The following is a 13,419-nucleotide window of genomic DNA, read 5'->3' on the forward strand; positions in this document are numbered from 1 at the left end:
GTACAAATAAGTTGTAGACAGGATAAACTGGAAATAATTAACAGAGGAAAGGCACTAGAATTAAGAGGGGTTGGAAAAGGCTTCCTATACAATATAGGATTTTAGTTGAGACATAAGGGAAGCTAGTAGGCAGAAATATATGGTGAAACACTGAGGGGAGATGTTAGTAGCAGATGAAGTCAAGCTTAGCAGGTGGAGAGAGTAAAAGAATAATTTATTCTTTCACTAATAATGACTAAAAGCTGGTGTGCACCCTACTAACTTTTTGCCTTTTTTTCACAGAAAAACAATCTCCATGTAAGGTAACAGGGTGTATTCTAAAACACCTAATCAGAGAGAAATAACCACTGCCTGAGTACAGAGTCCGGGAGGCTAGTAATAATTGACTATTAGGGGACAGAGAGACTACAACACCTTTTGACTTAAGACAATCATTTCCTAGTGGGGATTAAAAGGATTTTTAAAAACAGATTTAACTTTAAAGAACAAAACCAAATGAACAAATATATGCGTGTTTATGTGCACATATACATATATACATACACCCACATGTGCTTGTATATGTATGTACATGCATATATACGCATATGTACATATATGTGTATATATACATACACACATATACACTCACATAAAACTTTTGTGCTTCAAAATGAAGCATCTACCATGTTCCAGGCACTGTATTAATAACTGGGGATACAACAAAAATGAATCCTTCCTTGAGCTTATGTCTTACTGGGGGAAGATAACACATCCATAAATCAGTACATTTAAAATACAGGGTGTCCCAACCTGCATATACTAAGCAAACAGAAAATCATTGGGAGGAGTATTTGGGCAGGGACAACACTAATGACGAGAGCAAGTCAGGAAAAGTTTCCTGTAGAAGATAGTACTTGAGCTATAATAGGAAGAGGCAGAGGTACAAGAGAGAACATTTCAGATATATGCAAAGGAATATCAACTATCCTGTATCTAGGAATATCACTTTGGCAACTGCAGGGAAGATGGATTAGAGAGAGGAGAGGGGATAAAGTAGAGTCTGGGAGACCAATTAGGGATCTGTTTTGTTTTTGTCTTTTTGGAGCGGGGAAGGCAGGGCAATTGGGGTTAAGTGACTTGCCCAAGGTCACACAGCTAGTAAGTGTTAAGTGTCTGAGGTTGGATTTGAACTCAGGTCCTCCTGACTCCAGGGTCGCTGTTCTATTCACTGCACCACCTAGCTGCCCAGGTATCTGTTTTAATAGTCCTGGTGAAAAAGGAGAAAGGCTTGAGCTAAGGTGAGTGGAGAGAAGGGGGTAGATAGAGCTCTTTTGAAGGTAAAACTTAAGATTTGGCAATTAATTGGTTGTATTAGAATGAACTAGAAGAAAGAGCTGGAGTATGACTAAGGTTGCAAATGGAGTGATGTGTGGAGGATGGTGTGTGCTCAACAGAAATAAGGAAGATAGGAAGAAGGGATGATGGAGGTTCAGCGATGTCAAACTCAAACAGAAATGGATCTCTGAAGGCACCATAGTGACTTAGGAAACAATACCTTAACATTATCTGTATTGTATTTGTAGTTATTTTGTTAAACATTTCCCAATTATATTTTAATCTAGTTCACCACTCCCTTGCCCTTGAGAGTTTTACTTTGCCACCAGGGTGACTGTGACACCTCTGACTAGTTTGTTGTTGCTGTTTAGTCATTTTTCAGTTGTGTCCAGTTCTAATTCATTTCACAGATGAAGAAACTGAGGCAAACAGGGTTAAGTGACTTGCCTAGGGTCACACAGCTAGTAAGTGTCTGAGGCCAAATTTGAATTCAGGTCCTGTGCTCTATCCACCATGCCACCTAGTTGCCCCTAGGCCATTGCTTTGGACCATTCTGAAATTTACAGAGCATTGTTTTAGCTGAGTGGTTGGGTCAGAAGAAAGATTGAACAGAGATTAAGAAGAGGGAGAGATGAGGAAGAGGAAGCAATGAGTGTAGACAGATTTTTCCGGAGTTTGGTTATGGAAAGGGAAAAAAAAATATTGGAAAACAGTAAACCTGAAAAGAAAGGACAAGATAGAACTGGTGGAGTTGGGACCTTTGTCCTGTTCCCATCAGCCCAGATCTCTTTACATCTGTCTCCTCATTACCATTATGTCTAGTGCCACACTCAATATAGACAGAAAAACATTATTATTTACTTAATCATTTGTTATTAAGAATGTGACTAGAAAAAGTAGAGGTGCAACCCTTGGGGTGGGTGGGTTGAAGGATGGGGTGAGGATACCCATAATTCCTCCCCAGATGTTCCCTGTTTTCCTTCTTTTCCCCCAGTCTCACTCAGCACCTACACCATCCCCCACACCCACCACATTATTCTTGATGATAAAGATTAGTTTACCTTCTGGTCTTTTATCGATTCCTTGGTTCTTTGACCTTTGTCCATAGTTGTTATTTTCCATAACTTGAATCAGTTTTGTGACATCTTGAAACCTGAATAAGTTTTTATTTTTCAGGGAAAGTATTATAAACACTGTACTTTTTGAGGTGCCAGTTGGGAGAGTCGGTTCAGTTATGTAAAAATTACTTGGATGATTTTCTCTTAGCCAGTCATTGGGAGCTTTATTACATGAAGCACACAGACCCGAGGAACTAAACAAAAGTCCTGATATAGGAAAAAACCCAGACTTATATAGACAGAAAACTATATAGCCTGTAGGATGGTGATGTAATTTTAGGGTTTCTTATGGGGGCTTGGAGATTTAGGGACAGGATAAGTACAAATAAGGTGAGGAAGGTAGTTGCTTGCAAGATAAGGAATAATTGTCCTCACACAGGATGAGGAAGATAAATGTCAGGATAAGGAACACAGGATAAGGGGGACAAAAGCAATTCTTTTAGTACAAGTTGGATGGTATTTCAAGATAAGGGGAAAAGGGCATGAAGACACACTTAAGTTACAGGATGGGCTGCAGAATGAGTCTCAAAATCCCTCAGGGAGCCTGGAAAAGTAACCCCTAGGGTGCCATTTCTATCCATATCAGTACCCACATAATTTTTCTCTTTATTAAAAGTACTACTGCTACTGGACCAGAAGCGAGTAGAATCTAATCCCATTTCTGCTCTGCCTCTGATATCATTGGTTTAGCTGGTAGGATGTTTATCTGGATTATACTTCCAAAGGAATATAGTCACTAATGTGAAAAATATCTCAGGAATAATAATGGCTAATATTTTTAAAAAATAAGTTCACAGACCTATTTTATTTTTTTTTGAGGGAGTAAGGCAAGGCAGTTGGGGTTAAGTGACTTGTCCAAGGTCACACAGCTAGTAAGAGTCAAGTGTTTGAGATCGGATTTGAACTCAGGTCCTCTTGACTCCAGGGCCTGTGTTCTATTCACAGCGCCACCTAGCTGCCCCAATAATAAGTAATATGACTAAAACCATTCAATGATGGTAAATCAATATGGCTCAATCTATCATTTTAATAGGCAGTAAACCTTTGAATAGTAAACAGTTGTTATTCCAGTTAGAAGCAGATGGTTTAATGGAAAGACTTCTGACCCACAGCTTAGGTCCTACTCCTGCCACTGACTATTTAATTGTATGGGAAAAGAAGGAGAGAAAGTGGACTTAAAAAAATTATTCCAAGGATACAGTTATTGTGGAAGAGAATAAACTCCACTATCACTAATTTGATCTCAGTCTCTATTTGAGATGAATAGCATCTGACATTTGTTTCTTCAACAACAAAACAATGTTTCATATGGCCAGAATTTATAAATGGTCAGTTCCTGATTACACACCAGTTATGACTATGGGTTTAAATATATCTGTTCAATTAAATTAGTTACATTCAGTTCAATGAATATCAAGTGCTTACTACAGCGGATGCAAGACCTTGTGCTAGTTGTGTAGAAAGATTCAATTATAAATAAAACACCACCACCCCTGTTCTGGCTACTCTCTCCTCCCTTCACAATCTCCTCTCTCAACAGAATAATAGTTGGTTAATTATCTGAACTCAATGCCACCCCCTACTCTCAAATCTCTTTCTCCTCTGTCCTATTACAGATCATGCCTTACTAAATCCTATCCTTAGATTATTCCCATGATCTGCTTTCTTCGATTCTGTACTGCTGAGTAATCAATAGGACTTGTCCTTTTGATCCCCACAATATCCCTGTAAATGTATACTTTTCACTCTACTCACCCAGCAACTGCCCTAATCTAGACCCATATCATCGCTCACCTAGACTATTACAAGAATATTCGACTTTGTCTCTCTGCCTCCAGTCTCCCCTCTCCAATTCATCCTTCAGATACCTGTTAAACTAATTTTTGTAAATTACCATTTTGACTGTGTCACTCCATTGACAATAAATTCCAATGGCTCTCTGTTGCTTGTAGCATCAAATACTAGGTTTTCCAAAATTCCTAGTGCAGGTTAAAGCTTTACTAGCTGTAACTAAAGCTTTAACTTGCACTAAGAATTTTGGGATACTCTATAGATAGTCTTCTATTTGGTTTTGAAAATCCTCTATACCTGTTCCTGACCTACCTTTCAGCCTTATGCATTACTTTCTCCACCTCCTGATTTTGCACAGGCTGTCCTCTATGTCTGGAATGGTCTCCCTCTTTACTTCTGCCTCTCGGAACCCCTGGTTTCCTTTAGGACTCAGTTCATGCCACTTTCTGCATAAGGCTATTATTATATGTCTACCTACCTGCTAATGCCTTCCTAACTCCCCCAACCCTGCCTCCCACGCTGGTTACTTTGTTTTACACATGGTTTATTTATACTGCTATGTGGACATTTTCCATCCTGTTAGAATGTAAGGGTCTTGAGGGCAGGGACTCTTTCATTTATGTCTTTGTGTTCCCAGTACCAAGCTCAGTGACTGGGCTGTAGGCATTTAATAAATGCCTGTTGGTTGTTACAATTTAGTCAGGTGGATAAGACATCAACACAAATGACTATGATAAAAAATAGATTAATAGAACTCAGGACAGTTGAAAACAAACAGAGATAGGTTATGGTTCTTTAAAGATAGGCACAACATGTCGAAATCCAAGTAAATATTGCAGAGGGAATAAATTCTCCATTGTCCAAGTGCAGGCTAATTATGGGATCTTTCTCTACCTTTTCAGCTGAGTCCATTTCTCAACTCCTACTCCTAAGTACATTTTAATGTGTTTCACTGATTGGTTCATTTCACTTATCTTTAGTTTTCTAGCTCTAAAACAGCTCTTCCAAAGTTTATAAAAATCTTGGTTGGTTTTGAGTAACCCCTAATGCTTTCCTGCTTTTGGTAAAGACTAATATGAGGATAAGCCCATATGTGTGTAAACAGATTAATTTTCAAATTTAGATAATTGAACAAATACATTAAATATCCATTGTATTCAGAGCACAATGCTATGCTGATAAGGGAGGATAAAGAGTTTAGATAAGATACTGTTACTATTCTGGAGCTTACAGAAGTGGCTATTCACAATAAAAAAATCACAATTAGAGTAAAAATATGCAAATGAGAGAACTAAGTGAGGTTGGGCCATTTCATAATTTTTTACACTGTCTGCCTTTGACAATAGGTCTCAAAAAGACATCCAACTTTGGCCTAACTATATTTTAACTGGAATGTGCTCTTATAGTATATGTGGAAAAAATTGATCAAGATACCCTTGATCAATTGATTCTTTCCCAATTTCTCTGCCCATTTGACAAAATATTTTAAGATAAGGTACAACTAACAGAGGAAACAAAGATGTTTGTTTAAATGAAGCACAAGTTAGTGTAAATGAAATCTTATACTTTGTTATTTTTGTGAGATATGTTTTCTAAGACAAAATAGAATTAGAGGGCATCTAACCATTGGCTAGTTAAAGACTGATCACACTAATATTGGCCCTTTAGAAAGTGATTCATATTTTTTCAACTGTTAGTTGAGGCAGGACACTTCTCTGAGGAGCATAACTGGCAGCAGAAAAGAGAGTCAGAGGGTTATAGATTAAGAATCGTCCTTTGGAAAGGGAATCATTCCTCCCCTCCCTGGTGGGAGGGGCTTTCTCTCTCTTCCATTATTCCCCCCTTCAGTCATGACATCTATTTGATTGCACTTAATAGTATTTTCCCCTTCCAATTGCTTTTACAAGATTTTGAGTTCCAAATTTTTCTCCCTTCTTTCCTCCCCTTTTCCCCCAAATACAGCAAGAAATCTAATATAAGTTATACACATGTTAGATACATTTCCACATTAATCATGTTGTAAAAGAAGAATCAGAACAAAAGGGGAAAACCATGAGAAAGAAAAAATTAAAAAAGGGTGAAAATAGTATGCTTCAATCTGCATTTAGACTCCATAGTTCTTTGTCTGGATGTGGAAAGCATTTTCCATCATGAGTCTTTCTGAATTGTCATTATATACAATTTGTCATTGTATTGCTGAGAAGAGCCAAATCTATCAAAGTTGATCATTGTACAATGTTGCTATTACTGTGTACAATGTTTTCCTGGTTCTGCTCACTTCTCTCAGCATCTGTTCATTTAAGTCTTTCTAGATTTTTCTGAAATCAGTCTGCTCATCAATTCTTTTTTTTTTTTTTTAAAGCAATTGGGGTTAAGTAACTTGCTCAAGGTTACATGGCCAGTTATTTCTGGGTGTGGTGCTAAGTATCAGAGCCTGGATTCTATCCCAGATCATCCTGACTCTGGGGCCAGTGCCCTTACTCATTGAGCCACCTGGCTGCCCTGTGCTCATCATTTCTTATGGAACAAGAGTATTCCATTACATTCATATACCACAACTTGTTCAGCCATTCCCCAATTGATGGGCATCCCTTCAGTTTCCAATTCTTGGCCACCACAAAAAGAGCTGCTATAAATATTTTTGTACACGTAGGTCCTTTCCCCTTTTTATGATGTCTTTGGGATACAGACTTAGTAGTGGTATTGCTGGATCAAAGGGTATGAACAGTTTTATAGCCCTTTGGACATAGTTCCAAATTGCTCTCCAGATTAGTTAGGACATCTTGCAGCAGGTCTGCTCACCCAGTAGCAGTCTATGTACTCGGCATGGAGAAGGCCCATGAGTCAATAAGGTAATAGCTCTGAGGAATATGACCACTGTGAGTTGAAAAGAGAGCCAGCCCTGTGAGTTGAATTTGGAAATAAACAGGTCCATAAAGCCTGGTGGAGTGGTATCTCATTAGAGACATTATATCAGGAGGAGATGATGAGGCTTTCAAGAAAAGGGAAAGGACATTGGCTCCCTATAGTGCCTCTGAGTTACCTTGGTCACATGCAATTGCTATGTGTGTTTCTACTAGTGTTCACCATATATGTGCCCACTCTTTCCACTGATTCTCTGTGTAGTTGTGAGAGAGTACTAAACCACAGTTTATTAGAGGCGGTGGTGATTTGTTGCTATTGTTCTTATAAAGCCAAGTAAATAAATGTCTCTGCTTTGAGCTAATTCTTTCTACTGGATGATTATTAAGAGTAAGTGAACTGGTGGGGGCTCATGAACTATAGTGTTAGGAATGCAAACTCACTTTAAACTTTGAGTGGTAGTCCGCTCAACACAACCTTCTCCATCCCTTGGGACACAAACTGCAATTATAAGTTGAGAGATAGTCCAAATGTGGCAATGGGCACATAAGATAACCTAGTAGGAGTGGGAAGGTACTAGTAGCTAAGAATGATCAAGAAAGGTCTCGTGCAGAAGGTGGTACTTGAACTGAGTTTGATGGAAAATAGAAATTAGGAAGGTAATGATGGAAAACACCACCAGGCACTAAGGACATCCAATGCCAAGACCAATTATGTAATAGATAAAATCAGGGAAATTTCTAAGTTTCTATCTTTTTCTTAAATAACAGTTAACTCAATCTTGTTCCAAATTTATTCTTGCTTCATCTAATAAGGACACCATGTCCTTCCATTTCTGATAACACATTTGGAAAATAATGTGCTTCCCTCATGATAAGTGGTATGACATAGTGGTAAGTTCAATGAATTTGGAGTCAGAGGACCTGAGTTTAAATCCTGGCTCAGTACTTACTAGTGGTGCCATCCTAGGAAGGTCCCTTTGCTTTTTTTTTTTTTTTAAAGCAATCAGGGTTAAGTAACTTGCTCAAGGTTACACGGCCAGTTATTTCTGGGTGTGGTGCTAAGTATCTGAGCCCAGATTTAATCCCAGGTCATCCTGACACTAGAGCCGATGCTCTTACTTGCTGAGCCACCTGGCTGCCCCTAAGCAATTGGGGTTAAGTAACTTGCTCAAGGTTACACGGCCAGGTGTTTCTGGGTGGGTAAGAAGTGTCTGAGCCCAGATTCGATCCACACGTCATCCCAACACTGGAGCCGGTGCTCTTACTTGCTGTGCCACCTGGCCGCCCCCCTTTGCTTTTCTAAGGCTGTAAAATGAGGGGGTTGGTTTAGAGGATGGCTAAGATTCCTTTCCAATTCAAAATCTTGTGGAAAATATCAGGTTTGGCAAAGATAAGATGATACATACGTTAGAAACAGAGAAATTCTTTAAAATTAAAAAAACCCTTTTTTTTAGTATTTTATTTTTCCCCAGTTAAATGTAAAAAAAAATTTTAACGTTTTGTTTTTAAAACTTTGAGTTCCTAATTCTCTCCCGTCCACTCTCCCCTCCCCCCCTACACATTTGAGAAGGCAAGCAATCCAATATAGGTTATACATGTGTAGTCACGCAAAACATTTCCATAAATGTCATGTTGTAAAAGAAGACATAGGCCAAAACAAAAACAAACAAAAAACAAAACAAAAACACCCAACAACAAGAAAAATAAAGAAAGTAAAAAAAGTATGCTTCATCAGTTCTTTCTCTGGGGATGGATAGCATTTTTCATCATAAGTCCTTCAGAGTTGTATTGAATCATCGTATTGCTGAGAATAGCTTAGTCATTTTACAGCTGATCATCTTACAGTATTGCTGTTACTTTGTACAAAGTACATTTCACTTTTTTCCTTTTTTTTTGGAGGGGAGAAGGCAGGGCAGTTGGGGTTAAGTGACTTGCCCAAGGACACATGGCTAGTTTTTTTTTGTGTCAAGTGTCTGAGGCTGACTTTGAACTCAGGTCCTCCTGACTCCAGGGCTGGTGCACTACTCACTGAGCCACCTAGCCGCCCAGTACATTTCACTTTGCATTAGCTTATGTAACCCTTTCTAGGTACTTCTGAGAGCATCCTGTTCATCATTTCTTTTAGCACAATAGTATTCCATCATAAGCACATGCCACACTTTGTTTAGCCATTCCCCAATTGATGGGCATCCCTTCAATTTCCTATTCTATGCCCCCAGAAAAGAGTTGCTAGAAATATTTTTATACACATAGGTCTTTTTCCTTTATTTTATCTCTTTTGGGATACAGACCTAGTAGTGGTATTGATAGGTCAAAGGGTATGCATGGTTTTATAGCTCTTTGGACATAGTTCCAAATTGCTCTCCAGAATGGTTGAAGCAAAGAAATCTTAAAGAAACATTTTATAGTACCAACATCAACAACAAAATCTAGTGACAAAAAGAGAAAAAAGGGGCAGCTAGGTGGTGCAGTGAATAGAGCTCTGGCCCTGGAGTCAGGAGGACCTGAGTTCAAATCCAGCCTCAGACACTTAACATTTACTAGCCATGTGACCTTGTGCAAATCAACCCCAATGGCCCTGCCTTCCCCCCTCCAAAAAAAAAGCAAAAACTAAAAGAGAAGAAAGATGAAGATAAGAGTGGAACCCACAAGATAGGCACAAATGATGTATAACAGGTTGACTTTGTGTGAACTCTGGATAGCAAATGGTTTTCATTTCTTTGGAACTGCATTTCTTCTAACAGTGGTTTGTCTCCTCAGTTTAACCTGGTGTGTGCAGATTCCTGGAAGGTGGACTTGTTCCAATCCTGTGTAAATGTGGGATTCTTTCTTGGCTCTCTGGGAATTGGCTATGTAGCAGACAGGTATGTAGAATTTTTCAATTTCCTAATTCATTAAAGAGATATTTGCTTTTTATAACCATACTAGATGCTATGAAGAAATAAATGCACAAGATATTTGACATAGTCCCTGAATTCAAGGATATGTGGCTACCAGGTTTTAAACAGAAATAGTAGAATTGATGGAGTATTGGAAAAAAATAATGGATTTGAAGTCAGAAGAATTGGGCTCTGATATAATCATTGCCATCTCGATATTTTGTAATATAGTATCTCATTGTTAATAAAGGGGTTTTATTCTAGGTTAAGACTAACTCAGACAAGGTTGGTGATTCAGGCTTGGAACTAAAATGAAATGAAATATTTATGGACCATAAGATATAATTAAAAACAATTTTATTTAGGATAAGGTTTTAAAAAACTCCCAAATATCATTTCATTTGAGCCTCACTGCAATTTTTAGAAGTAGGTTCTATTATTATTCCCACTTTACAGATGGAAAACCTGAGGTAGACATAATAAGGGACTTGCCCAGAGTCATATCACTAGGAAGCAAAAAAATATTTGTAGCAGCAAGCACCCCAGCATCCCCAGGGTGGCTGCCAACACAGATTCTTAGATCTGCTTTTCTAAAGGAAAGCAACTCAAAATAGGTTTACAATCTTGCTTTGATCAAACATATGTCATTAACGTAGTTCAGGGGGAAAAGGTCAGCACCCCAAACTTTTGAGAATACAAACAAGTTACAAGCAGAAGTTACAAGAAGACAGAGAAACAGATCAAGCAGACAGGCCTCCAACTGTCTGACCATTACATCCATACCTAGCCACAGTTACCAGAGAGGGAAGCATCAACATCTGGGTTTTCAAAGGGGGGGGGGGCCTCAACGGCTGCCCAGAGTCTCATCTGGTCAAATCATACAACACTTCTCAAAATGAGCCCCAAAACAAAGCCTTACATCAGGTTTTATATAGCCTTCTCCTGGGTCAGAGAATGTAACAACTCTCTTGACCCACTGCCCAATCACAAAGTATCTCCTGAGAAACAAGCCTCCCACCACAGGCTCCAGGTGCACTTAAGCCGATCAAAGTGCCTAGGGGCAGGGAAGATCTTAAATTCCCATTCCCATAACAGTATTATAGGCCACATTTGAATTCAGGTCTTACTGATTGTAATGTAATGCCAAGGAAAGGCAACTTCCCAAGGTTCAAAATACCAGCATAGGTACTCTCCATTTTTATTCAGTGACAAATTAAGAACAGAGAAGATCAAAATATGACATCATTCAAAATACAGCATTTGCTAAGTGTGATTAAATAATCTCCAAGTATTATCCCACCCCAGGACCTTACATTCATTCAATCAATTACAAAGTCTCTGTTCTAAATACTACTCCACCCCTAGGCTGTACCTTCATTTAGTCCATCACAAAGCCCCTTTGCTCAAATGGAGATTAGTTTCCAATCATAAGTAAAGTACATTCATTTGTTCAATCATAGAATACAAAAAGGTCAAAAGTTGCCCACCCCTGGATCACAATTGAATCTACCCCAGAGTTACAACAAGTTTAAGCAGAGCACTTAATACCCAAATGGAGGTCTTTTCTTCATCTTGACAGGAGGCAAGTTCTCAGCAATCTTTGTTCCTGGGGAGACAAAGCTTAGCAAGGCCACAAGATACATTGCCAGTCTCTTCATTAATTCATCCTCTGTCTGCAGAACAGTCCTAGGACCCCTGAAAACATTAGCAAAACCCTCTCCCAGGATTTCTGTAAACATACAACAAGAAAATCCTTCTTCAGGGCTTCGGAACCAACAGAAAGGTTCCCAGACCCCTGCAACAACAGCACTGTCCTTCACCAGTGGACAGTATTCACTTTCTGTCTGCAGGACAGTCTCAGTAGCTCTTAACCAACAGCCAGCTTCCAGGACTTCTTCAACAACAGGACTGTCTTTCACCAGTTGTCAAATCTGGCAAAACAACATCAAAACAAAGTACCAGCAAAACAGCCATGTCTCCTCAGTCACTGGCAGCTCCGGGGGCAGATCTCAAAAGTCCAGGGCAATTCAAAGTGGCCCTCAGCAATCCTCTCAGTCTCTCTCTGCCTCCACAAGTGCTGCTTCCAAAAAGTTCTTCTGCCTCTCTCTTGTGTCTCTCCAAATCTACATCACCAGCTCCTCCCAGTTCAGGACTCTCTTTTCAAGTCAATAAGTCCATCCCACAGGTGGGATTATCAAGCTCTGGGTTTTAACACAATCAATTTGAAAACCAAGCCAATACAGGGGGATCTTTATATTCCATTACTATCACACTGATTCCAGGTTCACTACTCTATCCACTGTGCCAGCTAATTGCCTGCTTAGGATAAGATTAAAAAGAATACATTTCAGACTATACCTCTCCATTTTCAAATTCATCACTGTAATTGGCAACACTCTGTCAGGAAGGCTACCCTGACTTATCATGAAATGTAATATGGTGTGATGAATAGAGAGGTGATCTTTTTTATTTTCAGAAAGTCCTGGGTTCAAGTCCTATCTCTGACACATATTGGTTGTATGATCCTAGTCAAGTAATTTAACCTCTCAATAACCTATGAACTCTTTAAGAACATGAATTAAGGGCGGCTAGGTGGCACAGTGAATGGAGCATCAGCCCTGGAGTCAGGAGGACCCGAGTTCAAATATGGCCTCAGACACTTGACACACTTACTAGCCGTGTGACCTTGGGCAAGTCACTTAACTGTAATTGCTCTGCCCTCCCCCTCCAAAAAAAAAAGCAAAAAAAAAGAGAACATGAATTAAAGAGAAGGTGGTGACTGCATTTGTAGAAGGAATTTTCTTACGAGGGAGCTCTCCATGCTAGTGAAACCACAAGTTCTATCCCTCTCCCTAAATCTATCAGGCATAAGCAAAGGCTTTGAACCCCTTATAACCTGCTCTCCATTCAATATTTCTTCATTAGTTCAATGGATCTGTGATCTTATGGATTATAGGACAATAGATCTACAGCTGGAAGGGACCTTATAAAGTAATCTAGTCTCATTCCTTCATTTTACAAATGAGGAAACTGAGACCCAGAGATGTCATATGACATATTCAAGGACATTTAGATAGTAAGTGGCAGAGCAATATTTGAACACAGTGTCAGTTAAGTGGTGACATAGTGGATAGAGTATTAGGAAGACTCCTCTTCCTGAGTTCAAATCTGGCCTTGACTCTGTCAAGGATAGGGGGTCAGCCTTGGCATCAGAAAGACCTGGGTTTGATCCTGACTAATACTAGCTGAGTATTCATGGACAAAGGTTAACCTTTCTGTGCCCCCAGCATCTCTCAGAGAGTCTGGGGATCCAGCCGTTAACTGAATGACATTAACAAGCTACACTGATGATATCAATCAATCAAAAGCATTTATTAAGCACCACTAAGTCCTGTGCTAAGACCTGGGGGTACAAAAAGACAATCCCTGCCCTCAAGGAGCTTATACTCC

At 39.3% G+C, this 13,419-nt stretch overlaps 1 protein-coding gene across 1 annotated transcript in view; it reads left to right on the forward strand.

The window, feature by feature from the left end:
* The window catches only part of LOC138147903 (solute carrier family 22 member 1-like), a 51,731-nt gene that overhangs the window by 5,552 nt on the left and 32,760 nt on the right, over positions 1 to 13,419 (forward strand). Inside the window, exon 2 of the mRNA XM_069070560.1 lies at positions 9,851 to 9,954. Within this exon, the coding sequence (XP_068926661.1) occupies positions 9,851 to 9,954 (104 nt within the window). The remainder of the gene's footprint in view (positions 1 to 9,850; positions 9,955 to 13,419) is intronic.

This window comes from Petaurus breviceps, unplaced genomic scaffold (assembly GCF_028583685.1).
Source record: "Petaurus breviceps papuanus isolate PSGF00001 unplaced genomic scaffold, PetGlider_PUasm1.0 90808, whole genome shotgun sequence".
NCBI lineage: Eukaryota > Metazoa > Chordata > Mammalia > Diprotodontia > Petauridae > Petaurus > Petaurus breviceps.